Here is a 25911-nt window from a genome sequence, read left to right on the forward strand (position 1 = left end):
GCAAATCTACTTAGTAAGAAGAGCACACCTTGGAAACTATTTGCTGATATGTATCTATCTGTATCCCAGAGGACTGTATCTTTCTGCACAGGCCGGGGCTGCACGCTTTCTTGCAAGCTTAGCTTCACGTTGGGATACTTTGGGGCATACCCCACCCAGGGACTTCGATGATGGGCTGGCAATAAGTCTAAAGAAAATCAGTCAATCAATGCAAGTCAAAAGGCTGCAGAGGTACAAGCAATAATGGAAATCCTGTGTCTTTAAAGAAGTGGGGGTGGGGGGTGAGCAGCTGTGGATATGGAGAAGTAGCATTGCCTCCAGCCTTGCACAATAGGTGCCCATTAGTTTTCCTTGGGACGTGGATTTGACTCCTCTGGCCAAAGGACCTCTAGCTCTGTGAAATGACATCTAGAACAGTGATTCCCAAAGTGGGCGCCACCAACCCCTGGTGGGTGCTGCAGCGATCCAGGGGGGCGGTGATGGCCACAGGTAGAAACATTAATACATATATCTTTCTGTTTAATTGCTATTAAAATTTTTAAAAAATTAATTTCCAGGGGGCACTAAGTAATATTTTTTCTGGAAAGGGGGCAGTAGGCCAAATAAGTTTGGGAACTACTGATATAGAACAACCAAGCAAAGAGAATGATTACTCTGTTCAAAAGTGAGGAATCTGTCTCTGCAAAACAATAGTCTGTGCGAAGTGCTCACTTTGGTGTTGCCGTCTGGGTTATCTGGAATTGCTGGCTGGTCTCCAGAGCCCCGGGCCAGGTTTCTGTGAGCAGCTTGTAGAAACAAGTGCAGCCACAAATTGTCTCTAAATGGGTCTCTAATGGCCCCAGTGGAACCCACTGAAGGGAAAGGAATGTCAAATCCCCTTTAGCTGTGGGGTAGAATCTAGAACAGGATGTTTTAGGAACCAGCCTATTCTCCTTGGGACGTAGGAAGTCTCTGATGGGTATTCCAGTGCTCTGCTTTCAGGAGGCAGGACGTAGTTAAAACGAATCACTTCCCGTGTGACCTCTTGGAAGGTTGATAACAGCAGGGAGCAAGGATGTCTGTCCGGTAAGCAATAGCCGTGGGCACCAGCCAAATAGCTCCGACGCCCATTACAGCATTGGTGCCTTCTGTGGCATGTAGCAGCCTGGGAGGCACCTCCCAACCCCACTGGGAACCCGCTTTTTAGCTTCCCCTGTTTGGGGCTGGGCTGGTTAGGGCCCAGCTCCTCTTCCTCCTTCCCTACATCTCATATAGTTTAGTCATTGTGGTCTCCAATGGTCAAAATCAGCACTCAGAATTGAGCCTGGGCACAGACAGACAACTAGTGGAGGAGATGTAGCAAGAGAAGGGGGCTTTGAATCTTTACAAGCACTGTGTGTGTGTATAAAGGTGCCAATAAGTCACAGCCAATTATGGGAACCCCTCCGGGTTTTCAAGGCAAGAGAGGTTTAGAGGTGGTTTGCCATTGTCTGCCTCTGCATAGCCCTGGATTTCCTTGGATTTCCCATCCAAGTACTAACTATGGACGGCCCACCCTGGACCACTCAGGTCAGGGCAGAAGTGCTACACAAACGCTAAATATGATTTCCCTACATGGAACACTATTTAAAAATAATTCTGGTTTGCAGGCGAGGGAGCTGAAAGATAATAAGAGGAGTTTGGATTTATATCCCCCCTTTCTCTCCTGTAGGAGACTCAAAGGGGCTTACAGTCTCCTTTCCCTTCCCCCCTCACAACAAACACCCTGTGAGGTGGGTGGGGCTAAGAAAGCTCCGAAGAACTGTGACTAGCCCAAGGTCACCCAGCTGGCGTGTGTGGGAGTGCACAGGCTCAAGCAGCAGAGTGGGGAATCCAACCCGGTTCCTCCGGATTAGAATGCACCTGCTCTTAACCACTACGCCACGACTGCTCCTAAAACACAATCAAAGTAATCCACTGAGGCCACAGCTGGGAAGGGGCAGCAGTTCACACCTCCTGGCTCCTAAGTCCTCCCTTCTTCCAAACGCACACTTTGCTTCTTGCTTTCAATTGACGCCAGCCCTCTTTCAAGCAGATGCATTTGGCCTGGCAGAAGGTAAGAACCCGGAGGCTTCTAGAAAGGAAGATGAGTCTGTCCAGATGATGGAGCAGGCTTGAACACAATACAATTGTCTTCTCTGGGCCTTTTTTGGTCATTCCAAGTTGCTGTTTGCACAGCGGAATGCCAGCAGGCCGACCGAAAGCAAACCTCCCCAGACGCAGCACATACCAAAGCCTAACTTGTTTTAGTTTGTTCCAAGTGTCTTAAAAAGGAAATGTTGCTTTTACAGAGCAAACTCGATTGACAAACATCAGCTGAAGGCTGTTAATTTCAGTCACTGCAATGTCTTTTGCAGGTTTACAGTAAGCAGTGCGATACAGTGGTTAGAGCAGGGGTGGCCAACCTATGGTGCTCCAGATGTTCACAGCCAATTGGTTTGAATTCTCACTCTTCCGCTGAAGCTCACAGGGTGGACTTGGCCCAGTAACACACTCGCCCTAACCTACCTCACAGGGTTGTTGTCAAGATAAATGAAGGGGAGGCGACTGAGGGGAGGACCTTTGGGTGCACATCAGGGAGTAAGACTGGGTCTGAATGAAGCAAAAGCAGGATGTTCATCTGCTGAACATCAAGAATCGGAGGGTCTCCCAAAATGACCTGGAAGTAGGGGTGGGTAGCGTGGTGGCCAAGTTTGCAGATGATACCAAATTATGTAGGGTGGTGAGAAACGCAAAGGATTGCGAAGAGCTCCAAGCGGACCTTGATAAATTAGGTGAGTGGGCTAAGAAATGGCAAATGCAGTTCAATGTAGCAAAATGCAAAGTGATGCACATAGGGGCAAAAAATCCAAACTTCACATACAAGCTTTCAAGCAAGGGTCAGTGCTATCAGTCACAGACCAGTGAAAGGGATTTGGGCGTCTTAGTTAATAGTTCCATAGGAATCTCAACTCAATACATCGCAGCTGTGAAAAAAGGCAAACTCGATGCTGGGGATGATTAGGAAAGGAATTGATAATAAAACTGCAAGGATTGTCATGCCCTTATATAAAGCACTTGGAGTCCTGTGTTCAGTTCTGGTCGCCACATCTCAAAAAGGATATCGAAGAGATAGAAAAAGTTCAGAGAAGGGCAACGAGGATGATTGAGGGACTGGAGCACCTTCCTTATGAGGAGAGGCTGCAGCGTTTGGGACAATTTAGTTTGGAGAGGAGACGTCTGAGGGAGTATATGATTGAAGTGTATAAAATTATGCATGGGGTAGAAAATGTTGACAGAGATAATTTTTTCTCTCTTTCTCACAATACTAGAACCAGGGGGCATACATTGAAAATGCTGGGGGGAAGAATTAGGACTAATAAAAGGAAACACTTCTTCACGCAACGTGTGATTGGTGTTTGGAATATGCTGCCACAGGAGGTGGTGATGGCCACTAACATGGATAGCTTTAAAAGGGGCTTGGACAGATTTATGGAGAAGTCGATTTATGGCTACCAATCTTGATCCTCCTTGGTCTGAGATTGCAAATGCCTTAGCAGACCAGGTGCTCAGGAGCAACAGCCGCAGAAGGCCCTTGCTTTCACATCCTACACGTGAGCTCCCAATGGCACCTGATGGGCCACCGCGAGTAGCAGAGAGCTGGACTAGATGGACTCTGGTCTGATCCAGCTGGCTTGTTCTTATGAAGTGAGAACAGCCAAGCAGTTGCCAGTATCAGAGGGATCCAAGTTTTAACAGGACGGGGAAGCAACTGAAAGGGGGTAAGTATGTCCAGGAGAGACAACCATCTGGTGATGCCAGAGCAGCCTTAAGGAAGCAGGGGGCCATTTAAAACACAGCAGCCGGCGAAGGCAGATTTACTGATGATCTCTGCACACCACGCTCAGATTGCAGTTCTACACTGGAGGAGTCCTGTGGCCAGATGCCCATCAGCCCAAATCCCTATTTGATCGGTGCTGCCTTTGTAGAGTGTGAGTGTGTGTGTGAGAGGGGGGTGTCTCTGGGATATTAGGTCAGCAGCATTATACACCTCTTCCGAGGGCTGTCAGAAGCCAAGAAGAGAAGGGAGGGTTGCCATCCTCCAGGTGAGGGCTGGGGGATCCCCCGGAATCACAACTCAGTGCCAGATGACAGAGATCAGCTCCCCGGGAGAAAATGCCTCTCCTTTGGGCAGTAGAGTCTCTGTTGCCGGGGGGAGGGGACGCTGTCTAAAAGTCCCCGACGCCCCTCCCTCCCTTTGTCCAGACCCCGCTCCACGAGGACTCCCTTTCGCCCGGGGCTGAACTTGGCGGCCTTTGGCTGGCGCGCAGAGGGGCAGCCGAGCGCCGTCCTTCCCCGCCAGGCTCTGGGCTCGGCGCCCCCCAAGAAAGGGGGCGGGCAACTGCGCTCCCGGACCCCCCGGCCGGCCCTCTTGGCCGCTTGGTTGCAGACGAGGGGCCGGGGTCGGGCGATGAACTGCAGCGAAAGCCGACGGCTCCAGCGGCTGCTCAGCCGGCTCTGGCAGGAGCTCCGCGGCGGCCCAGCGCCTCCCAACGCCTCCTCGGCGGCGCTGGCTCCGACGGGGGCCGCCGCCGCCGCCGCCGCCGCCTCCCCCGAGGACGACGCCCCCCCGGACCTCCTGCTGCTGCTGCTGCTGCTGCTGCTCTTCTGCGGCTGCTTGGCCGCCGCCCTGGCCCTGGCCCTGGCCCACGCGCGCTCCAGGAAGCTGCAGCCCGACCCCGACCTCCAGCGCCCCTGGACGGCCCCGGCCGCCGCACCCCGGCCCGGCCACGCCTGACGGCCCCCGGGCAAAGCGACCTGGCCGCTCCGCGGAGGAGGCGCCCTGTCCGTTGCTCCGGAGCGGCCGCAAACGCGACGGGCCCGCCTGGAGGACCACTGGGGCGCCGGACTTCGCCGTCGAGGGCTCGGTTGCCTCGCTTTCTTTCCACCCCCCTTTCCCTTCCTTCCGGGAAGGGAGGCTCCTGCCGAAAAGGGGGCTGAAAAATGGCCTCCCGCGGGCGCACAAAGAGAGCCCGCCAAGCCGAGACCTCGCGCCTGCCTGCCTGCCTGCCTGCCTGGAGGGCGCGGCCGGGCCTTGGCGGCGGCGTAAAAGAAGGGATCGAGGCGCCGCCGCCAGCAGGAGAGCCGCGTGTCGGCGCCGCTCCGTCCAGGGATCCCGCCGGTGGCGGCCTTTGGCCCGGCGCTGAACTTGGCGGCCTCCGCGGCGCTCCCGTCTCGCAGCAAGCTCGGCCGCCGGCGCGTTTTGCAGCAGGCCCCCCGCCCGCCCCGTCTCCATGGGTAGCAAGGGAACACCCCCACCCCCACCCCCCGCGCCGTCCCGTGTCAGAGCCCCGGGCCCCGGCCTGTCCGGAAGGCCAGCGGCGGCGGGTGAAGGCGCACGCGGGGACGTGGGGTAGCAGAGTCGGGGGGGGGCGGGAGGGTGCGTGGTTTAGGGGCCCTTCAGGGATTGGACCCCTTTGATGGAAGAGAGAAAAGCCACTATCCGTGGGGGCAAACCTTTGGCACTCCAGATGTTATGGACTACAATTCCCATCAGCCCCTGCCAATTGGCCATGCCCCCCTCCCCCACCGCTTCTGGATTTAATCTGTGCCGACCTGACGACCTTTCGGGGACCTTCTTGCCCCGAGGGCCTTGGCAAGCTGGGGTCCGAATGCCTGCCGGGACCCCCTTCTGAGTAGTTGGAGGGGCCATTCCTTGTTCTTGTACGTTTGAGGTGCTGCAGATGCCTGTGCGGCAAAAGCAAAATATAAACTAGATGAACACCCAGTTGTGTCTTGTGCCGCTTCTTTCCCCCGCTGAGATGCTGGCTCGGTTTGGGCAGGGAGACCAAAGTCCCAGGCGTTTGTGGGTCCGGAAAACACCTGGTGGCGGCTCCTTATTCCTCCTTCCTTCACATGAAGACTGAAGTGGTGGAGCAGAAGTGGGACCAAGTTTGAAAGAGCCCAGGGCATGTGGCCTGCCAGGTTGGGTGGGCAGGGAATAGGTCTGGGGGGCCAGAAGCCCCAAATGGAACTCCAGCTAAGATTAGGTTAAGAACCCCAGTCTGTTCTTCTCCTCCTGGGCTGCCAGGTAGCAGCGGATGTATCCACCTGATGTGATGCATTTTGGCAGCACTTTGGGAAACAGTGTGATTCGCACCCAGTGGGAACAAAATGTTACAGGGGGGAGGGTCGGAATGCAGTTCCATTTGGAGCAGCCAATTACCTTGCATACGGGGCATGGAGGTTTGGGCTGGGAGGAACGTGGGTGTGCCGACATGAGTAACAGCCAGCCTAGCTACATGGCCGACCAACTACTGTGGCGGCAGCAAATGTTCTAGAGGGGTTGTGTCAAAGTGCCATTCTAGTCCCCCACAAACACACACAAAACTTTACTGTGCAAGGACTTTACTGTACCGATTTCCTTATACACACTGATGGCAACATGTGTTGAAACCACTGCCTGCCAAGCTGAGGGCTGAGAGAAAAAGACCAAGGAAGAAGAAGAGTAGAAGAGTTTGGATTTATATCCCCCCTTTCTCTCTTGCAGGAGACTCAAAGGGGCTGACAATCTCCTTGCCCTTCCCCCCTCACAACAAACACCCTGTGAGGTAGGTGGGGCTGAGAGAGCTCCGAGAAGCGGTGACTAGCCCGAGGTCACCCAGCTGGCGTGTGTGGGAGTGTACAGGCTAATCTGAATTCCCCAGATAAGCCTCCACAGCTCAGGCGGCAGAGCTGGGAATCAAACCCGGTTCCTCCAGATTAGATACATGAGCTGTTTACCTCCTACGCCAGCGTCGCCTAACACTGGTCCAGTTCATACAAGAATTATATCAGGGTTCTGCCAAGAGGGGTGGCTGCCCCTTCCATCTTCTGCAGTAAATGTTTACAGGATGGGATGATAAATTGCAGCTGGTGTGTCTGGCTGCAGCACCGACAGGACATCAGTGGCCTTAGAAAACTTCTGCCTATCTACCCTTCACAATTTCTTCCTTCCACTGCTGCTGCTTTGAAGATGGGACAGGAGAAAGATCTAAGTAGTCTACAGCAGAGAGCTTTTGGCCAGACTGAGAATCTCTTATTGCCGTGGTGGCGAACCTTTGGCACTCCTGATGTTATGGACTACAATCCCCATCAGCCCCTGCCAAACGGCTCCCTTGGGGCTGTTCCCACGTCACTGTGACACCTCTAGAGTTTTCATCCTTTTCAGTGAAGTAGTGGGAATTTACTACACAAAACGAAGCCAATCCCAGAGTTGTGAGGGCCGACCGCTTAATTTTCTTATGACAAAACAGACAGGGATGCTGCCCAAGAACATTTCTGTCTGGAATAAATTGAACGAGTACTGCCAAGTAATGCTTGGCTTCAGCCAGAAAGAGCCGCTTCCTCGGCAAGGAAATGAAACAGTAGCCCATCAGCATGCCGTCATACATACTGTGTGACTTTCAGGGAATTCAGAGATTATACTGGCCCATTCCAAGTCCTCTCGCACTGGTTAAATTACACAATCTTTAAGCACTCTGGCTCCTATGAGTTTACTTTGCTCACAAAGAGGAAGAAGACAGGAAATACAGGCACACTTTTTCTGCCATAGCTACAGACATATTTTTTTAATTTCTCATAGAAATACATACAACTTGAGAGTGACGGTGCTCTTCGCACTGACTGGGGTGGTGCAAAAACGTGGAGGAGAGGCTGTGTCCAACTCGCATGGAACGTGGAATACGCTACTGTAGGAGAGCCTTCCGCAGAACCTAGAGACTTTTCCTGGACTGACTTCAACACTACACGAACAATCTAACAATATGAACACCTGGAAGAAGGGCTTCCCCGGCATCTCAGTGATGTGGCTTACCAATATCTTGAAGGCACGGAAGGTTTTTCCCATTTTAAACATGGTTCAAAATAATATTTTATTATCATGGAATCAGGAATTCCTGACGATTTCCAAAAGAGCAGAGGGAGTGGGGGGCGGGGGAGGGGTGCCCCGCATCCAGTCTCTGGCCGTTCCCGCAACGGAGTCTGTTGTCCAAAGCGACCACTTCTTAAACGGCCCGCTAGCTCGCCACGTCGTGGGAGCGAAAGCAGTCGCTCGCAATCTTCCAGACCGTATTGTTGTTTGTAGTCTGTGCCGTTAGCAAGAAGTTCTGGTTGAAGGTCTGCATCTTGCTCCCTTCGAATTTTACGATCCCGGACGTGACGACGAGGACGGTCGCCTGGCTCTGGGTCGCTTGCTCTTCAAAGAGAGAGGGCAGACAATGTTCAATCGGGCCATTTCTCCCCTCCTAAATAGCAAGAACAGAACACTAATAATCCTGCTTCATTGCAGTAGTGCAGACCTGGGCATTATCCGGCCCTGGGCCACATCCGGCCCGCCAGAGGACCCTGACTGCCCCCCCCCCCCTGTTGTGCTGGGGAGCAAGGCATCTTGGAAAGCCCCGCCAGAAGCCGGTTTGCCTTGGCCGCTTGCTTCTGCGGGGCTTTCGCCTAAGCCTGCCTTGCTGAGGCTGGCGCCTTAAAACTTTCCAGAAGCCGGTTGCCTTGGCTGCTGGCTTCAAGCGGGCTTTCATAAGCCTTTGCCCCTCTGCCTTGCTGGGGAGCAAGGCAGAAAGCCGCAGAAGCGGTTGCCTTGGCTGCTGGCTTCTCGCGGGCTTTCCCCTGCCTGGCCCTCCACAATGTTTTCTGTTTCTTATGTGGCCCCATGGAAAAAATAATTGCCCACCCCTGCAGTAGTGGGTGGTGGGTGCAGCACCACCCTAGGGAGGGCGAGTTCAAATTCCCACTCGGCCATGGAATGCACAGGACAAGTTTCAATCAGTCACACGCTTTCGGCATAACACCCCTCAACAGGGTTGCTGCGCGGGCGTCGTAGAGCAGAGAGCCAACCTTGCTGCTCCTTGGAGAAACGGCAGGATTAAAAAATCATCCCTGCTGATCAGAGTTCAAGTACTCGATGGTTGATGCAGTCACGCCCTCTCAGCATGGCCTACTTTGCAGGCTGTTGTGGGGGTAAAATGGGGGAGAGGAGAACAAGGTCAGCTTCTTCAGCTCCTCACTGGAGAGAAAGGTAGGGTTTAAATGAAGTAAATATGCAAACTTAGGAAAGACGTTTTTCTGGGTCACAACGAGATCTACAGTTGCCTCTGGAGCAATACTCCCACGATCCAGTGGAACAATTTACTTCACATACCCTTGTCTTTCTCTCCAGTGCAAACCCAAAGTGGCTTACGTTGTTCTCCTCTCCCCTATTTTGTCCTCATGACAATCCTGCGGGGTAGGTTAGGCTATGAGCATGTGATTGGTTTGTCCCACATGCGAGTTTCCATGGCAGAGTAAGAATTCGAACCCGGGTCTCTCAGATTTTAGTCTGACACTCTAACCACTAAACCTACACTGTTTTGCCTATGTAAGAAGAGTGAGAGTCTTGAAGGAATAAATTCTTTCCTTGATCATGATTTGCCAAATCAAGACGGGCAACCCAATCCAGACCACACGGTGACCAGGGATGGGGCCGCCACTGCACTGCCCCCAAAGGGCTTTCGGGCATGCAGGAAGGAGAAAAAAAGACGAAAATTCCTGACCGCCTAAAACAGTGATGGCGAACGTTTTCAAGACCAAGTGCCCAAACTGCAACCCAAAACCCACTTATTTATCGCAAAGTGCCAACATGGCAATTTAACCTGAATACTGAGGTTTTAGTTTAGAAAAAATGGTTTGCTCCAAGACACGCGTTACTCAGGAGTAAGCTTGGGGAAGCAACTGTGCAACGCTTCGAATGGGTGAATCACAACCCTAGGAGGGTTTACTCAGAAGCAAGGCCAGTCTGGATGTGTGTGTGGGGGGAGTGATTTTCCACTCCCCCTATATGACAAACTCTGTGCACGCATGCCCACAGAGAGGGCTGAGTGCCACCTCTGGCACGCGTGCCATAGGTTCGCCACCACTGGCCTAAAAAGTGCCCACGGGAAAATTGCTGCCACAGAGGGAGGCATTCCTAGGCCAAAAACCCCGTGGAAGCCAACCAGCCAGCTCCACTTCTGGGAATGTTCCCCCCCCCCCCACCCATGGCAGCATCCTCAGATAAACATGCATAGTTCTGTATACTGCTATATACAGTCTTCCTGTCTGCGCTTTGAATGTACTCTTGATTTGTATTTCAAAAATGTCTGGCAATGCTCTAGAACCTATTTTTAAATGCCAACTAAAGGTTGTTGTTGTAGATTTTTTTTGTAGTTCTGGAGGAGAAGGCAGCCTCTTCTGGGTCGGGTGATGCAGACCTGTGCCTGTTCATCACCTTGCTTGTCCTCCCCACCCAGCATAGGTGCCACCTGTGCCAGAGGGATGGGCAAATGCATTGAAGTAGGCCTGCACCGCTTCCAGATTGTGCTTTGCTTCTCCACCCCCCGGACAGGGCTGTACGCCCCTAAGAAAGGGTTTGCTATTACTTGCCTCTTTTGGACCCCTTCAGTCAAATTTTTTCTCTGTCAGGCTCTCCTGAGTACTCTGCAAGCATTTGCACATTTGCCATAGTCGATTAAGGCTTAAATCAATTTCCCCAGGAACCTGTTTCCCTCCCCACAAAAGTATCACTGCCCTCCATATCCCCTGCTGCTCCCTCCTCATCACCACGTGAATTAGGGAGGATATCGTATCATTAAATAAAAGTTACATTTTTTCACTGAAGTGGGAGATGTTCACACTTCACTCCGTGCACAGAGGCCAAAAACCGCCACTCCGCAACTTTATTTGGAATCAAGCCAGCTGTCCCGATTTACGAATCTGCGAGACTGGATTGCTCTCTCTTACCGTGAACAGGTTGGCAGTCAAACACGCTCACGTGAAACTCACTGGAAGGCAGCGTTTCAAAAAAGTCAGCCAGTCCCTCTTGCCCAGAGACCGCATTCCCGTTCCACACTAATGTCGCTTTGTCCAAGTACATTCTGGTCAACACCTAAGAAGCAAGAAGCACAGCAGGAAGCACAAGAGAAACCCATCATTCAAAGAATCTTTGGGAACACAGGAAAGGCCCTTTCAGTGGCACCCCCCAAAATATGGAACAACCTCCCCAGGGAAGTGTGCCCCCCCCCCTTTCACTCTCTAGAAGGCAGCTGAAGATGGTTTGGTTTAGGACTGCATCTGGTTACGGTCACTAGCAGTCCTCATTTGTAATTTTAAATTTTGGGTTTTTACTATATTTCATATTAAGCATTTGTAAGACATCTTGAACTCCAGAAGGAAACAGGGTGGCTGATAAATGTTTTAAGTAAATAAATAAATAAGGCAGGCTTTTCCCCCCTGATTATTTTATGGCAGGGGTAGGGGACCATTCTGGCTCAAGAATGGAAAAATCTTCAGTGTCTAATTGTTGGTCGTGTGCTGGCAAAAAAATGGGGGGGGGGGATCAGCTAGGCATGCTGGGAGGCATGTACAGAATCAGCTAGGCATGCTGGGAGGCAGTACAGCCCTGTGGCACTGCCAGGGCCTCACCTGCTAGTGGCCATCCAGGCCTGGCAGGTGAGGACAGGCACAAGCCCCTTCCATTACCATCACCCATTCCACCACCTCCAGCAGCACTGCCAGGACTCCAATAGATCGACTCAGTTGTTGTGGCTTAGAACTGTTCTTGTAAATCAAGCTGGAAAAATCTGATCTGTGACTGGTGGTGAGAAAATGTGGCAAATAAAAAGACTGAAAAGCTTTATTGTTGATTTCATATTATGTTAAGAATAAGAGTTTAGAGTTATACCCCCTCACCAATTTTTCTCCTTTAAGGAGACTCAAAAGGGGTTTACAATCTCCTTTCCCTTTGCACTCTAAAAAGGACTTTGAATTCTAAAAAGGACTATAAAAGGAATATTTATTTACAGAATTGCTGGAATAGATGTTACAGAGATAATTAAGCTTTTCTTCTCCTTATGAATACTTGGATAAATCTTCTCCTTAGGAATACTTGGATAAATATTTTGTTGTTATAGACCAGTGGTTCTCAACCTGGGGGTCGTGACCCCTTTGGGGGTCAAATGACCCTTTCACAGGGGTCGCCTAAGACCGTCGGAAAATGGTCTTTTTATATTTTATATATACCAATTTTATGGCTGGGGGTCACCACAACATGAGGAACTGTATTAAAGGGTCGTGGCATTTGGAAGGTTGAGAATCACTGTTATAGACAGTTCTTAGATGTTACAGATAGAACGTTGACTCAGTTTAAATCTTCCTTCACTAAATTACTTTCTTCAGGGAAAACCTTCCTTTCACAGACTCAAATATTTAAACAACCTACTCTTTCCACTGAGCTTCATAGAGTGGCCCAGAACAGAATTGTTTGCACGTCAAGCTTTGGGACAGATGCAGCTAATGTGTCTCCTTAAAAGCCATTACACAATTTTGTGTTCTAACAGCAACTGAAAAATCAATTCCAGCACAGTGGAGTGCTGTGTGGTTTCCGGGCTGTATGGCCGTGTTCTAGCAGCATTTTCTCCGGATGTTTCGCCTGCATCTGTGGCTGGCAGGCGAAACGTCCGGAGAGAATGCTGCTAGAACACAGCCATACAGCCCGGAAACCACACAGCACCCCAGTGATTCCGGCCGTGAAAGCCTTCGACAATACAATTCAGCACAGTGATTATGACACATCCAGAGGACTGAAGAACAATGCACATGATACTGCCTGACCAGCTGAAGATGCTGGTTGTTTCATGGCGGCTTTTTGCCCCTCTGTCTATCTTCAAGGTCGTTTCCTTAACATCCCACAAAGTGAGTGTTGCTGTCGGTACTGTCCCAATGCTATAGACTCAATCCCTCATATCCTGCTTTTCTGTTCAAGGTATAATGATATTAGAACTGATCTGGGAGCTTTACTACCTCTAGAATTTAGTTTCTCTCAGACAAACAAAAAATGTCTAAGCTATTGAACAGCCCTAATGTAGAAATTTCTGAAGCAGTTGCTACATTTTTAATCCATGTTCTATATGATATGTAACAATGATCCTGTTTTTGTACTTTTTTGGATTTGCTCCCCAAGACTATTAGCAGGATGTATCTTTTGTCCAAGAGTGCTACCCTACTCAGGTTTACTGTAGTCAAAACCTACTGACTTCAATGGATGTAGACTGGACTAATTCTGAATAGGATTGTACTGTTAAAGATATAAAAGAATGGTTACTTGTGTGCGTTCATTGTTACACAAAATTACCCTAAATGATATCAACACAGTCACAAAAGAAGACGCCAACTAGCAAGCTCAGCCAGGCACTTTGAGAAAACAGCCAATGCTGCTACTTGCACATTCGTTATACACAAGAGGCATCAGGAACATACACACCCGCCGCCTTTTATCCATGGTGTCATAATAGATGTTTGTAAATTCTTCAGCGGCTTTGCAAGCTTGATCCACGTATGTTTTGAAGTCCTAAATAAGCAAAACACACAGCCAAGATAAACCAAATAAAGCCACTAGTAAGTCAAAAGCAATATGATGAGTCCCTTGTTAGAACACAAAGCTATACAGGTAAAATACACAAACTCAAAACTGCCAGCAAGCCTTACATGTTCATACTGCCTCTTCCAGATTAGTATGCTGTAAAGCACAATACCATAAAAATGCTGCATGGGCCAAATGGTACCACTCTGTTGAAAAAAAATACCTCTGACTTGTACGTGCAAAGCCCTAGGTCTTGGTTCAACATGTACTTAATGAGTCCAATGACTGCTATTTTCTTTTAATTTACATTCTTATCCTGTTCCTTTATGTTCCTCTTTCTTGTGTGCCCATTTTTCCACAGCAGATTCTTTTAGGTATACATTTATTATTTTAATATATCTTATATTTTAAATAGCTTGTATCTGATCTACCTTAAGCTGGTCTTAGACCGTGACAAAGATTGAGTGAGTCTCCTGGATACCAGTCTGACACTCTTCACCACGCCAAACTGCCCTTTATCTTACCCCCAAAGCTCCTGGACGTCTAGCTGGGACCTTTCTCTGGAGAAAGTCAGCTGGGTCTCTCCCTCCTCCAAAGATAGACACCTTTAAAAACACTAGCTCTTCTCAGGTTGCCAGATCCTTAAAAAAACTTCTCATGGGGTTTACCAACAAAAGAGCTTTGTTACTAAAGCCAAGCTTTATGAAGGCATCACAGATGTCTCGGGCCAGTCCCTTTACCGATTCACTTAAACAACCCCCAAGGATTGTTGCAAAAATAAAACACTACCTCAAACTATTTGAGGATCATGGAATGTCCAGCAATACCTTCTCCAAAGAGTATATGCTTAATGAAGGCTTCAAGTACCCAAAAGGAAGCTGGAAGTGACAGCGCCGCCCCTAAAGAGAATTCACTCTTACAAAGGGCTACCAGGCATGATTAAAACACAGATGGTGGGAAGGGGGAAGACTGCATAAAAGGAGCGGTTTGCCTCTGTTCCCTCCATACTGTGTTTTATTACAACTACTTTTCTATGGGTATAGTAAGAACTTCCCAATATATTCATTCTTTTTCAAAAGACACCCGGCTCAAGAGGATACTTGGTAAGGTCTGTTCCCTAAAGGAAACATTTTATATCGTCTAATTTCTCGACTCGCTTTTCCCGCTATCTAGTCCAAAATCCTACAACTTGTTAAAACAAAAATTGTAGGAAAGCGAATGGATTAATTTATTTAGGGCTGCTATGAAAACTTGTTCTCCCTTAAATCTTTCAATACCCCTATATCAAAACAGGATGGCTCCCTATTTGTATTTTTTGACTAATCCTATGCAGAGAAGAGCCCTCACACTTGCTCGCTTCAATGTTTTTCCCCTCCGCATTAGTAGTAGAGATTTAACAACTTGGAAATGAGCGAAAGGGTATGCTCTTGTGGTGAACAACAAATTGAAACATTGGCACATCAACTACTTTGCTGCCCTAAATTTGCTAATATCAGATCAAAATATTCTTATATTCTTTCTAGGATACCTAGTGAAATGGGAGAATCAGGTAGACTCCCTTTCCTTCTGGACAATTCTGACAATGAAACTTGTGAATTGGTAGCACGATTTTTACTGGAGGTGATGCACAATAATTTATATTCTATCTTCACCCTTTGTATTTGTGTACCTTTTATCTCAGGGTTTTTTTTATTGTGTTATGATTATTGTTATGCCAAATAAAGGCTTCTTCTTATTATTATTATTATTATATTGATACAAAACAGTTATACACAGCAAACAAGATTTAAATGTTATTAATTATACTGTTTTTAAATGTTGTACACCGCCCGGAGCCCTCCGGGGATGGGGCGGTATAAAAATCCAATAAAATAAATAAATAAAATAAATAAATAAAATATGCTGGATTTTGTATTACATCACACGTCGGACACTTCCCAAGCATCTAGGACTGTGTGATGTATTGACGGATAATGCGTGCAGAGCCGAGTAGGGTGGCCTTTTGCAGCTGACATATGGTGATTTTGTCAGCGCCAATTGTTTTTAAGTGCCGTCCAAGGTCTTTAGGCACTGCACCCAGTGTGCCGATCACCACTGGGACCACCTGTACTGGTTTGTGCCAGAGTCTTTGTAGTTCAATCCTTAAATCCTCGTATCGTGTAAGTTGTTCCAGTTGCTTCTCATCAATCCTTCAGATTATTATTATTATTTTGTCTAATTTAAAAAATCCTGATAAAAGTCAATTAAAAAAACGGATGTGAGGGCGATCTGGCTGCGACATCTGTCACCCCATTGATCGCCAGGGTTGATTCGGCTGATCTGGCTGGCTAGGCGGGTGTCCCCTACCTCCCTCACCGCTCCATGTGCGTCCCTCCCGAAGCTGCGCGCTCGGTGGAAGAGGACGACCATCCCAGATAGAAGGAGTGTACCGTTCTTCGGTCAAGGGTATACGATAGCTGCGCTCCCCTGCTAGAACCTCCAAACAAACAATTAAAAAAACGCCCCAAACCCTCTTTCATAGGATTTTTCAAAAGAAACCCGGCTGATTTCGTTTCCGCCCAGCCGTGCTTGCGAAGCGTCCCAATTTCACCCTCGCGACAACCCTAGGAAGGCAGGCAAGATCCCTTGACGAGCAGAGCTGGTTCAGGATCCTGCCCGAGGGCGAGCGGGAGAAGAGAGGGGAGCTGCCGGGCTCTCCGAGCACTGGTCTCGCGAGGAACCGGCCAACGCGGCTGCCCCCCCTCGGAACGCAGCCCTGCCGCCGCTCTCACTGACCGACCCCGACCACGCTCACCACAGTGGCAGCCATGGGGCGTCCCTGGAGTGAAGCGACACAAACGGCGAGCGACGGAGCGGGAAAAGGGACAAGCGGAAGTCCTCCGCCTTTCTTCCGGTTCCACTCCCGAACTACGTCCGGCGAGCGACGCGAAATCTCGACCTAGAGTTCCGGCCTGGGGCAGGTTCTGATTCCGCCGCAGGGTTTAGGTAGGAGAAGGGAGTCAAGGCCGGTAAAGGGAGAGCCGGTTGAACGGTGAATTGTTTGGCTCGCCCCTCTCCTGAGGTAAAAAGTACCATAGGTAACCATAGAGGTGGAGCGGCCTAGAGCGACTACCGGATGCCTCACTTCCGGTAGGCAATAGCCGTGTGGGAAGTATTGGTTCCCTTTTGTTTAGCGGAAGTTTGGGCTGGAGGTCCCTTTGGGGTGGTTGGTGGTTGCATGGAAATGTAGTGGGGTTGGAGCCTGCGGAGGGCAGGGCTTCAACCGGATATCATGCCATAAAGTCCACCTCAAAAGCTGCCGTTTCCTCCAGGGGAACAGATACACGTGGTCTGGAGATGTCATAATTCTGGGAGAGCTGCAGATGCCACCTGGAGGTTGGCAATCGTATAGGTTGCAACGTTTTTATTTATTTTGTGTATACATTTTTTTAAAAAAATTATGTATACACCCAATTGCGGGCGACCCCATAAGATTTTCAAGGCAGGAGGTGAACAGAGGTGGTTTGGCATTTCCTGCCTCTGCATAGAAACCCTGGACTCTCTTGGTGGGCACACTAAGATTGCAGGGTTGGAAGCAGTGCAGGAAGAGGCAACCAAGATGGTTAAGGAGGTCGGTCTTTCTTATGAGGAAAGACTGAAGAGTCTGGGATTCTTCAGTCTAGATATAAGATGGCTAAAGGGGTCATGAACCATGAGGTCTGTAACAATAGGTGTAAGGTGTAAAAAGTGGGTGGAATAGAACTTTTCCCTCCCTTTCCCATCATTAGAGAACTTGGGGGGCTCACAATTAATTTGATGGGGAACAGCTTGAGCACAGAAAAAAAAGAAAATACTTCTTTACTCAGTGAATTGTTAAACTGTGTAAGTCACTGCTAGTAGCTATGGCAGTGACCATGAGTATAAACAGCATTAAAAGGGGATAGGTAGATTCATGGAGGAGAGTTCCATCAATGGTTGCTAGCCATAATAACTAAAGGGAATCTCTTTAAGCAGAGGTAGGAGATGTCTGAATGCTACTAGTTTGGAGCCAACATCATGGGCGTCTGTGCCCAGTTTGCTGGCTTTCCAGGGTTGGCTGGTTGGTGCTTGTGTGAAACAAGATGCTGAACTAGATAGATCTGCCAGTTTGATCTACCAGTACTCTTATATGCTGAATCTACCTCAGCAGGAGGAGGATGGCATCTAATATAATAGTAAAATATAAATAAATAAAACTGTTCTCATTGCTGGGACCTGTGTGAGCATTTTTCTTAGTTAATTTCATTCACTCACAGTAGCAGAACTGCACTGCAAACCCTATTGTTGACAACTTCATCATTTTGGGCACATAGAATGTTCAGCAACAATCCATCACATCGGCCCAGCCACTAAGTGCCAGAGGTTTTATCACCCCTGCAGCTGCTGCCACAAAATTATTTAGCGTATACAAATATAAATCATTCTAGAACTGATTCCTTTTCATTTTGGGGGGGTAGAAATTTTACATTGTTAGCTACTGGGGGCAGTCTGCTTTGCTGTACTTTTATGAAAAGCCATCACCCAGTGGCAAGCTACATGTTTAACACGTTAATAAGTAAGTCCCTAGTATTTCCAGTTACAGGATCCTGACTAGCAGGTATTGGGAAAGGGCCTGGAGAGCTGCTGTCAGTCAACATAGTCAGTACTGAAACACCTGCGGCACAGAGTGGCACTTCCAGGAAGGCATCGTCCGGGTGTAGCTTTTGATATAGGGGTACTTTTTGACCATATGAAATGAGAACCGTGAAATGGATGCAGCTGATGGTGACTCCCCAAAGTTTTCAAGACAAGAGATGGTTTGCCATTGCCTCCTCTTCGTAGCAACCCTGGATTTCCTTAGTGGTCTGCTATCCAAATACTTACCATGGCCAACTTGTGTCTAGTTCAGGGGTAGGGAACCTGCGGCTCTCCAGATGTTCAGGAACTACAATTCCCATCAGCCTCTGTCAGCATGGCCAATTGGCCATGCTGGTAGGGGCTGATGGGAATTGTAGTTCCTGAACATCTGGAGAGCCGCAGGTTCCCTACCCCTGGTCTAGTTCCATGGGTCACTGTGCATTGGGCATATCTCCCAAGATCTAACAAGATTGGGTTAGCCTGGGCCATCTAGGTCACGGTAAACAGAGATATTGGTGGGGGTTTTTATACAATAACTCAGCTGAACTGCAGACATCTCATAAAATTCGCTCAGGTTTTATTTAGGGGAGTCATCATATCTATCATGAATTAAGCTGTCCTTAAGGGAAGCTGCAAAATATTTCTGTTTTGGGAAACCTTAGTTGCTTATATCTCCCTTTAACCAGCTAAATAAAAGAGTCTTTTTCTTTTTTACTATGCTCATCTCCTGGGTCTCTGTACTGGAGGGAGATTCAGCATCAGTTTTCTGGCTAACACCAATACAGGAGTGACTGATAGGACATGTCTCAGAAATTGCCCCCCCCCTCCCATCTTGCTATGCAAAAGGGGAAGGTACACATCAAGGTGAAAAAGAAGAAATAATGATTTCAATAATGATTTCAAAAAATTAGTTCTCCCACTGGAGTAGCAATTTACTTGTAAGTAACCAAAATAATTTTATAATTTGACAAACAGTAACAAAATGTTTTGGAAAAATTGTTTACATTCTCCCATCGGAGTAATATATATAAACACAAGTTAGAACGGCACGGCAATGTAATCTATAGCCAGATTCTAGATAATTAACTAACTGGCCTCGTTAAACTTCACGGAAAAGCAGGTCAGGGTTTTTCAAAGTACAATAATGGTTACCATCAGGGAGGACAACGCTCTGCAATTGGTTTATTCTTATGACAAAGATGGAAAGGTGTCAATAGCACTTGGCGATTGGCACTTTGGAGGATAGGATATTTATAGGGTGAAGAACCACCCTTGGGGGGTGTCAGGACGACCTTTGGGAGGCGTCCGGATGGATTGGTTGAGAAACAATAGAGTGTACTGTAAGGTGGTCAGGAGAAGTTAGTTACAGAAGGGAGTATCTGGGTTAAGATAATCAGGGGAGGCAATGTCGTCAGAGGTTTTCTTGTGGCTAGAAATGAGTATCCATTCAGCAGAGCTACTGTATCGTGTTGAGGACACGTTCTTCCTTGGCTTTGGAGCTGAAAATGTGCTGCTGTGGCAAGCAAGCTGAGAGCATGAGAACAGAAAGAAAGAAAAATCCTGGAAGTTCCTTGTAGGTAGACCTGGCTATTGAGAGCAGCAAAAGCATAGTAGTTAAGAGCAGGTGCACTCTAATCTGGAGAACTGGTTTTGATTCCTCGCTCTGCCACTTGAGCTATGGAGGCTTATCTGGGGAACTAGATTAGCCGGTGCACTCCAACACATGCCAGCTGGGTGATCTTGGGTGAGTCACAGCTCTTCAGAGCTCTCTCAGCCCCACCTCACAGGGTGTTTGTTGGGGGGGGGGGAAGGGAAAGGAGATTGTAAGCCCCTTTGAGTCTCCTTACAAAAGAGAAAGGGGGGGGAGTTATAAATCCAAATTCTTCTTCTATTGCCAGAGAATGGGCACCCCATCTCTGCAACGCCAGCCCTTTAGGCTGGCACACGGGCAGGGATACCTGTGAATAAGTACCACCACCCCAGCTATGCCAAGGCGACATGGTAACACCCCTGCAATGACAGCACACAAAGCATTCCTGACAAATAGCCATCCAGCCTCTGTTGAAAAGCCTCCAAAGAAGGAGACTCCACCACCCTCCAAGGCAGTGCATTCCACTTACTGCCAGGAAGTTCTTCCTAAGGTTTAGGTGAAATCTATTTTCCTGTACCTTGAACCCATTACTCTTTGTCCTAGTCTTTGCAACAGCAGAAAACAAGGATTATGGAATCCGTAGCAATAAAATGGGCAAGCAGCCATGAGAAAAGGGTAATTATTCCCTCCCAATGACTGCTACGCCAGTTAAATGTAGACCTTCTCATGGCTATGTTAAAATTGTTTTTTAAAATGGTGAGACATTTTGCTTGTCTCCTGCATCAGATCAGTCAGTGTTGCCCTGTCTCCCTTTTTGGAGCACCAGCTTGGCGTGTATCACAATCCTGCGTGCTGAGTGCAAGGGCAGTTGCAGACGTGACTTCCAAGGATGAGCCAAGTTCCTTGTGCCTGTTTGGAATTACTGCTAAATAAGTTCACTTTTGTTTATGTTGTCAGACATAATCTCGCTACTTTGGGAGGGTGGAAAGGACGTGATGTGGCTAAGCAGGCATTGGTCCATGTCAGTGTTTGCTTGGTTGTAAGGTTACCAACCTCCAGTGGGGACCTGTTGTCCAGCTGACAGAGATGAATTTCCCCAGAAAAAATGGCTGCTTTGGAGGGTGGACTTTAAGGCATAGAAGTAACTTCTGAAACCCTGTCTTCATCAAGCTCGATTCCCAAATCTCCACACAGGTTATCTGCCCTACATTTGATGCTGTTGTCCCCCCCCCCCCCCCCAGGTTCTGAACATAGTTAAGGGTATGTGCCTCCTGGGATTTTCCTGTATTACCTGTGATCTTTCCCAAACCTGCTTTGCTCAGAAATTTTGGAAAAGGTCCCCAGCTAAGCCTGAATGGCTGCAATGTAGGTTGGGAAATTTGGATTTTCCCAGTCTCATTTTCCCACAGTTGCCATTTCTCCCCGCACCAAGAACCGTTTTGGAGGACTTTTTAATCAGCAAGTAAATATCGTTCTATCAACATAACAGTAAACGTAATAGGTTCTTTGTATTTCCAGCTTCCATTTTTTTAAAAAAAATCAGGCTCTAGCACTTTTCATTGTAGAGATATAAGGGGAAAGGCACCAAAGATCTGACACCAGTTGAAAGCTAGGTTTCCCATTTCCTCTGAAGATTTGGTTTCTGCACTCTGGTACCTTGTACTATATCACTAACCCAAACTCTAACTCCATGTTTGTGCTTGTAAAATCTCCAAAGTTAAAAGAGGGAAATTTTGCCTGCAAGGATAGAAAATTCTACTCACTCTGTCCTGGTGCTAAGTGGGTATGCAATGTGACATACATGTAACCTTATCACAAGAATATTCATAAACAATCCCTGAGTCTGCAAAATGAGCTGGTGCTTGAATCTATCCTTTTTTTGGGGGAAATTAAATAATTATAACGACCACTTCCTTGTTCCTTCAGCCTGCTTTTCTTCTTTACATTCCACGGATGAAATTTCTCTGCTGTTTCATTCTTTAAAATCATGGCCGTTGTCATACAGGAACCACTAGGGGGCGCAACAACGCTCTTTACAGCTCAGAATCAAACTGCAAGAATCTCACCCAAACCGGTCAGTTTTCAGGAAGTGTGAATTTTGGAAGAAAAGTGAGTACATTATTTTTTCTAAAAGTTTCAAATAAGCTGAAATGGACTCTCTTGTTTGTCAAGCGGCCAACCAGAAAATGCTGATGGATATAACTTCTAAACAGGTAATTGTTAATGGTGCGGTTTTTGCATCTGATGCTGTGTTTTCTGTACTCCCTGACACAATGTATAGAAAACTAATGTTCAGTGTCGATGACTGAGAACTGCTGTTGTGGACTTCTTAACTGAGAAGAGTTCTAGGATACATTCATACATTCATACATTGGTTTAAATCAAGCCAAAACAAATTGCGTATGACAATCATTATTACAGAACGGAGAATTTTGAAGCTCTGTTGCAGCTAGAATAATAGAATCGTAGAGTTGGAAGAGACCACAAGGGCCATCCAATCCAACCACCTGCCATACAGGAAAATACAATCAAAGCTCTCCTGACAAATGGCCATCCAGCCTCTCTTTAAAAACCTCCAAAGAAGGAGACTTCACCACTAATAATCTCACCACTAAAAATGCTAATAATCTCCCTGAAATAATTACACTATTATCACATGACAAACTCTGTGCAAGCGTGCCCACAGAGAGGGCTCTGAGTGCCACCTCTGGCACCCGGGCCATAGGTTCGCCACCACTGCCCTAAAGACTTTTTTTTAAATCCAAGGGCGGGCGGGCGGGAGGGAGGGAGGGAGGGAGGGAGGAAGGAAGGAAGGAAGGAAGGAAGGAAGGAAGGAAGGAAGGAAGGAAGGAAGGAAGGAAGGAAGGAAGGATTTGCCCCAGTCCTATCATGCATGTCATCTGCTAACTCAGTGGTGGCGAACCTTTGACACTCCAGATGTTATGGACTACAATTCCCATCAACCCCTGCCAGCATGGCCAATTGGCCATGATGGCAGGGGCTGATGGGAATTGTAGTCCATAACATCTGGAGTGCCAGAGGTTCGCCACCACGGTGCTAACTGTTGTTCAAGGCACAGCAACGAGGGCCGATTGAAAATTTGGTACCCCAGCATGACTGCTGTAATACAATTTAGCCATGCATTTGCACTCCTTTACAGAGTACAAGAGTTTCATGCATGGTGACAGCCACACTTGGTTTTGTGACAACGAAGCAAGCGGAAAAGCTCTTTTCCTCCTTACCATTTGCCAAAGCTTGAGGTTAGGTGTGGAAATGAAACGCCCTTTCATGTCGCTGCTGTATTAGATATTTCTGTTCCTTGTACAGCCAAACAGGAATGAGGAAAACAGGGGCTTAAAAATACTTATTTTTTATTTCCGAACAGCCTCCTCAACAAAGGGAGCTCTCTCTCTTCACAAAGGGATCATAGAGTCTCATGTTGGAAGAGACACATTAGATCACAGCCTCTCTCCCCCTCGGTAGGATGGGATTGTTCCTCATAGCAGATTAATCGTACCATCCACCAACAAGCGTGGCAAGAGAACAGAAGAGTCTTTTTTTAATTCAGTAAGATTCTACAAAATGAGAAGACATCTGTTTTAACAAGGCTGTAGACCAGATCTGTGTATCAAAAGAATGTGACTCTTTAAGCACGTTTCTGCAGAGTGTGGCATGGGTCTTGGCCTTATATCAGGGATCTCTACGGCTGCTGCCGCTCCTGGCTCCTGCTTGCTTCTCCCCCCAAATCCTTTCCCCAATGGAAAGAACCAATCACAGCTTTCCATTTTGCCCACCCCCCATTCCTTGCTGTTTCTGAATTTGCTTCTGCACTTTTTCCCCTTCGTCAGGGTTTTCCGTGGTCTAGAGCTCCTGTAATAGACCTACAATGTTAAACAAATAAAAAGAAACCCCTCTGATCCTCCTGAACAGCTGGCCCAAAGAGTGGGCAGAGCTGCAGTTCTGTGGGTGGGAAAAGGCAGGGAGGGGTGGGAAAATCCAAAGAAAGCTGAACACAGTGGCGTAGTGGTTAAGAGCAGGTGCACTCTGATCTGGAGGAACCGGGTTTGATTCCCAGCTCTGCCGCTTGAGTTGTGGAAGCTTATCTGGGGAATTCACATTAGCCTGTACAATCCCCCACACGCCAGCTGGGTGACCTTGGGCTAGTCACAGCTTCTCAGCCCCACCTACCTCACAGGTTGTTTGTTGTGAGGGGGGAAGGGCAAGAAGATTGTCAGCCCCTTTGAGTTTCCTACAGGAGAGAAAGGGGTGATATAAATCCAAACTCTTCTTCTTCTTCACAGGGCGGGAAACGGCAAGCCCCAGAAGGCAGTGCGCTCCTGCAGCTGCGCGCAGCCGCCTACCCCCCGTCCCGGTTCACAAAGGTGACCATCTGGTCACCTTAACCAAAGCAACATTTAAAAAGAATATGCACAGTCCAATCTCTAATAGCCAATCGTGCTAGGTAAAAGCCCCACCTACTTTCCAAAGAATCTTGGCAGGCACAAGGAAAGGTTCAGCAGATGCCGCGGTGCCCATGAGTACCACATTGTGGAGCCCTATATTATTGTCTGTATGCCACATTGGATGCCCAACACCAGATAAAATTTAATGTAAGAAAATGAGTTTCATCTCCATAAAAACAGAAACAAAGGCAATAATCTTGACACTGTTTGAGGCAACACTGACTTCCAGCAATGGCATAAAAGAATATACACCTTGGCAGCAATCTGAGATGCCCACGGAGAGGGACTACCATGCTCTCGTAACCTAGACAATGCAGCAGACTCTACAGTACAACTTAATGTACTCCGTCTGTCTCCTTAATGGGTGCTGGTATAACGTTAACGCAGATTAATTAGATCCTTGCCATAAGGATAAACATGCAGAACAGTTTCAGGACCATAAAATGCAATCTGCTCCATTCCTCCTCATTACACAGATTCCAATGCATTGATTGAAAAGCAGTCAAATTTTATTGGCAAAAACAATGCCCCTATTTTTATCTATTAAGCTGCTTGTTAAATTATACGGCGAGCAACACGCAGCATCTCGTACTTTGCCTCCCTTGCCCTGGTGGTTGACTCATCTATAACGTAGAAACTTCTGCTTGTTTTCTACTTTAGGGCCTGCTGAGATAATGAAAATTGCTGGGAACATCGACACAAACTGTTTGCCTAACTTTCAAAGTAAGGCTCTGTCCTGACCAGAAGTGCGCTGGCAAAAGACGACCCACACACTGGTAAGCTGCCACTAACTAATTCTTCTATAATAAGGTGACCAGATGGTCACCTTTGTAAACCAAGACGGGCGGGTAGGCGGCCGGCCGCGCGCGCATGCACACAGCCGCAGGAGCGCACTGCCTTCTGGGGCGCTCCCGTTTCCTGCCTTGCGCCCAGAAGGCAATGCGGCAGCCTTCCAAAAATCGGGACACTTGAAAAAACCCGCAGGACGCGGGACAAATTGTTTTAAGGTGGGACTGTCCCGCCAAAAGCCGGACGTCTGGTCAGCCTATTCTATAAGTCTTTTTAAAAAAGGTATATAGCTAATTTAATAGCTAGAATCCACCCATGGGGATCTTTTCTGGAGTCAGTGGGATAATGGCAAAGGATGTTAGGAGCAGCATTGGCTTGAAGAGAAAATGTTGCTGGAGCTTTTTCTCATTTCCCCTATCACTTCTGCTATTTCCTTATCTCTCTATCCAATGTCTTTGTCTTTTCATCTCTTTTTCTTTCTTCTTCACCTATTGTCTCTCTCTACTCTCCTATTTTATTCCCTTTTTTTCCTCCCTTAAATCTTACTTGTGCCTTTGCCCAATCTGAATGTCAGCACAATTACTTAATTTTGAGGATTTTAATTTATTATAAGATGATGCTCTGGTTGTAAAAAGGCTGATATACTTTTCTTTTGATGAGAATGAAAGATATTTGTTATCTTTGGTTCTTTTATTAATGTACTAGCCATACCTGGCCACGCATTGCTGTGGCTTATCTGGTGAAATGCCATCTGGTGCATGCCACCCCTAACTCCCTTCCATTCCTTTGCATGCCACCCCTCCCTCCCTCCCCTTCCCTTGCATGCCACCCCTTTGAGGGTCCATAACTTGAGGGTCCATAACTTCCCTTGTATGGCACCCCTTTGAGGGTCCATTTACCAACAGCATGTGAAGGAAGAAGAATGCATCCTGATTGGCTGATGCAACATTGTGTCAAAATTCGAAAGGAATGCATAAAAACACATGTGGAGTGGAATGGAACGTTGTGTCCAA

The 25911-nt window shown here is 47.9% G+C and overlaps 1 protein-coding gene across 1 annotated transcript; it reads right to left on the reverse strand.

Moving 5' to 3' along the window:
- Positions 1–7577: 7577 nt before the first annotated feature.
- NXT2 (nuclear transport factor 2 like export factor 2) lies at positions 7578–16417 on the reverse strand. The gene is made up of 4 exons (XM_048515019.1): positions 16215–16417; positions 13322–13408; positions 10804–10948; positions 7578–8233 (listed from the first exon to the last, which is right to left on the reverse strand). The coding sequence occupies exons 1-4, from the start codon at positions 16227–16229 to the stop codon at positions 8055–8057; spliced, it is 426 nt and encodes a 141-aa protein (XP_048370976.1). The 5' UTR covers positions 16230–16417; the 3' UTR covers positions 7578–8054.
- Positions 16418–25911: the final 9494 nt, after the last annotated feature.

This window comes from Sphaerodactylus townsendi, linkage group LG13 (assembly GCF_021028975.2).
Source record: "Sphaerodactylus townsendi isolate TG3544 linkage group LG13, MPM_Stown_v2.3, whole genome shotgun sequence".
In the NCBI taxonomy this organism is placed as follows: Eukaryota; Metazoa; Chordata; class Lepidosauria; order Squamata; family Sphaerodactylidae; genus Sphaerodactylus; species Sphaerodactylus townsendi.

What these genes read in the sequence shown, in the direction of transcription:
- NXT2 (XM_048515019.1), bottom strand. An exon ending in CCATGGATAAAAGGCGGCGG is followed by an intron (nt 10,949 to 13,321) that starts GTGTGTATGTTC and finishes CTTGCTTCTTAG; the next exon opens with GTGTTGACCAGAATGTACTT. An exon ending in TGACTGCCAACCTGTTCACG is followed by an intron (nt 8,234 to 10,803) that starts GTAAGAGAGAGC and finishes CTCTCTTTGAAG; the next exon opens with AGCAAGCGACCCAGAGCCAG.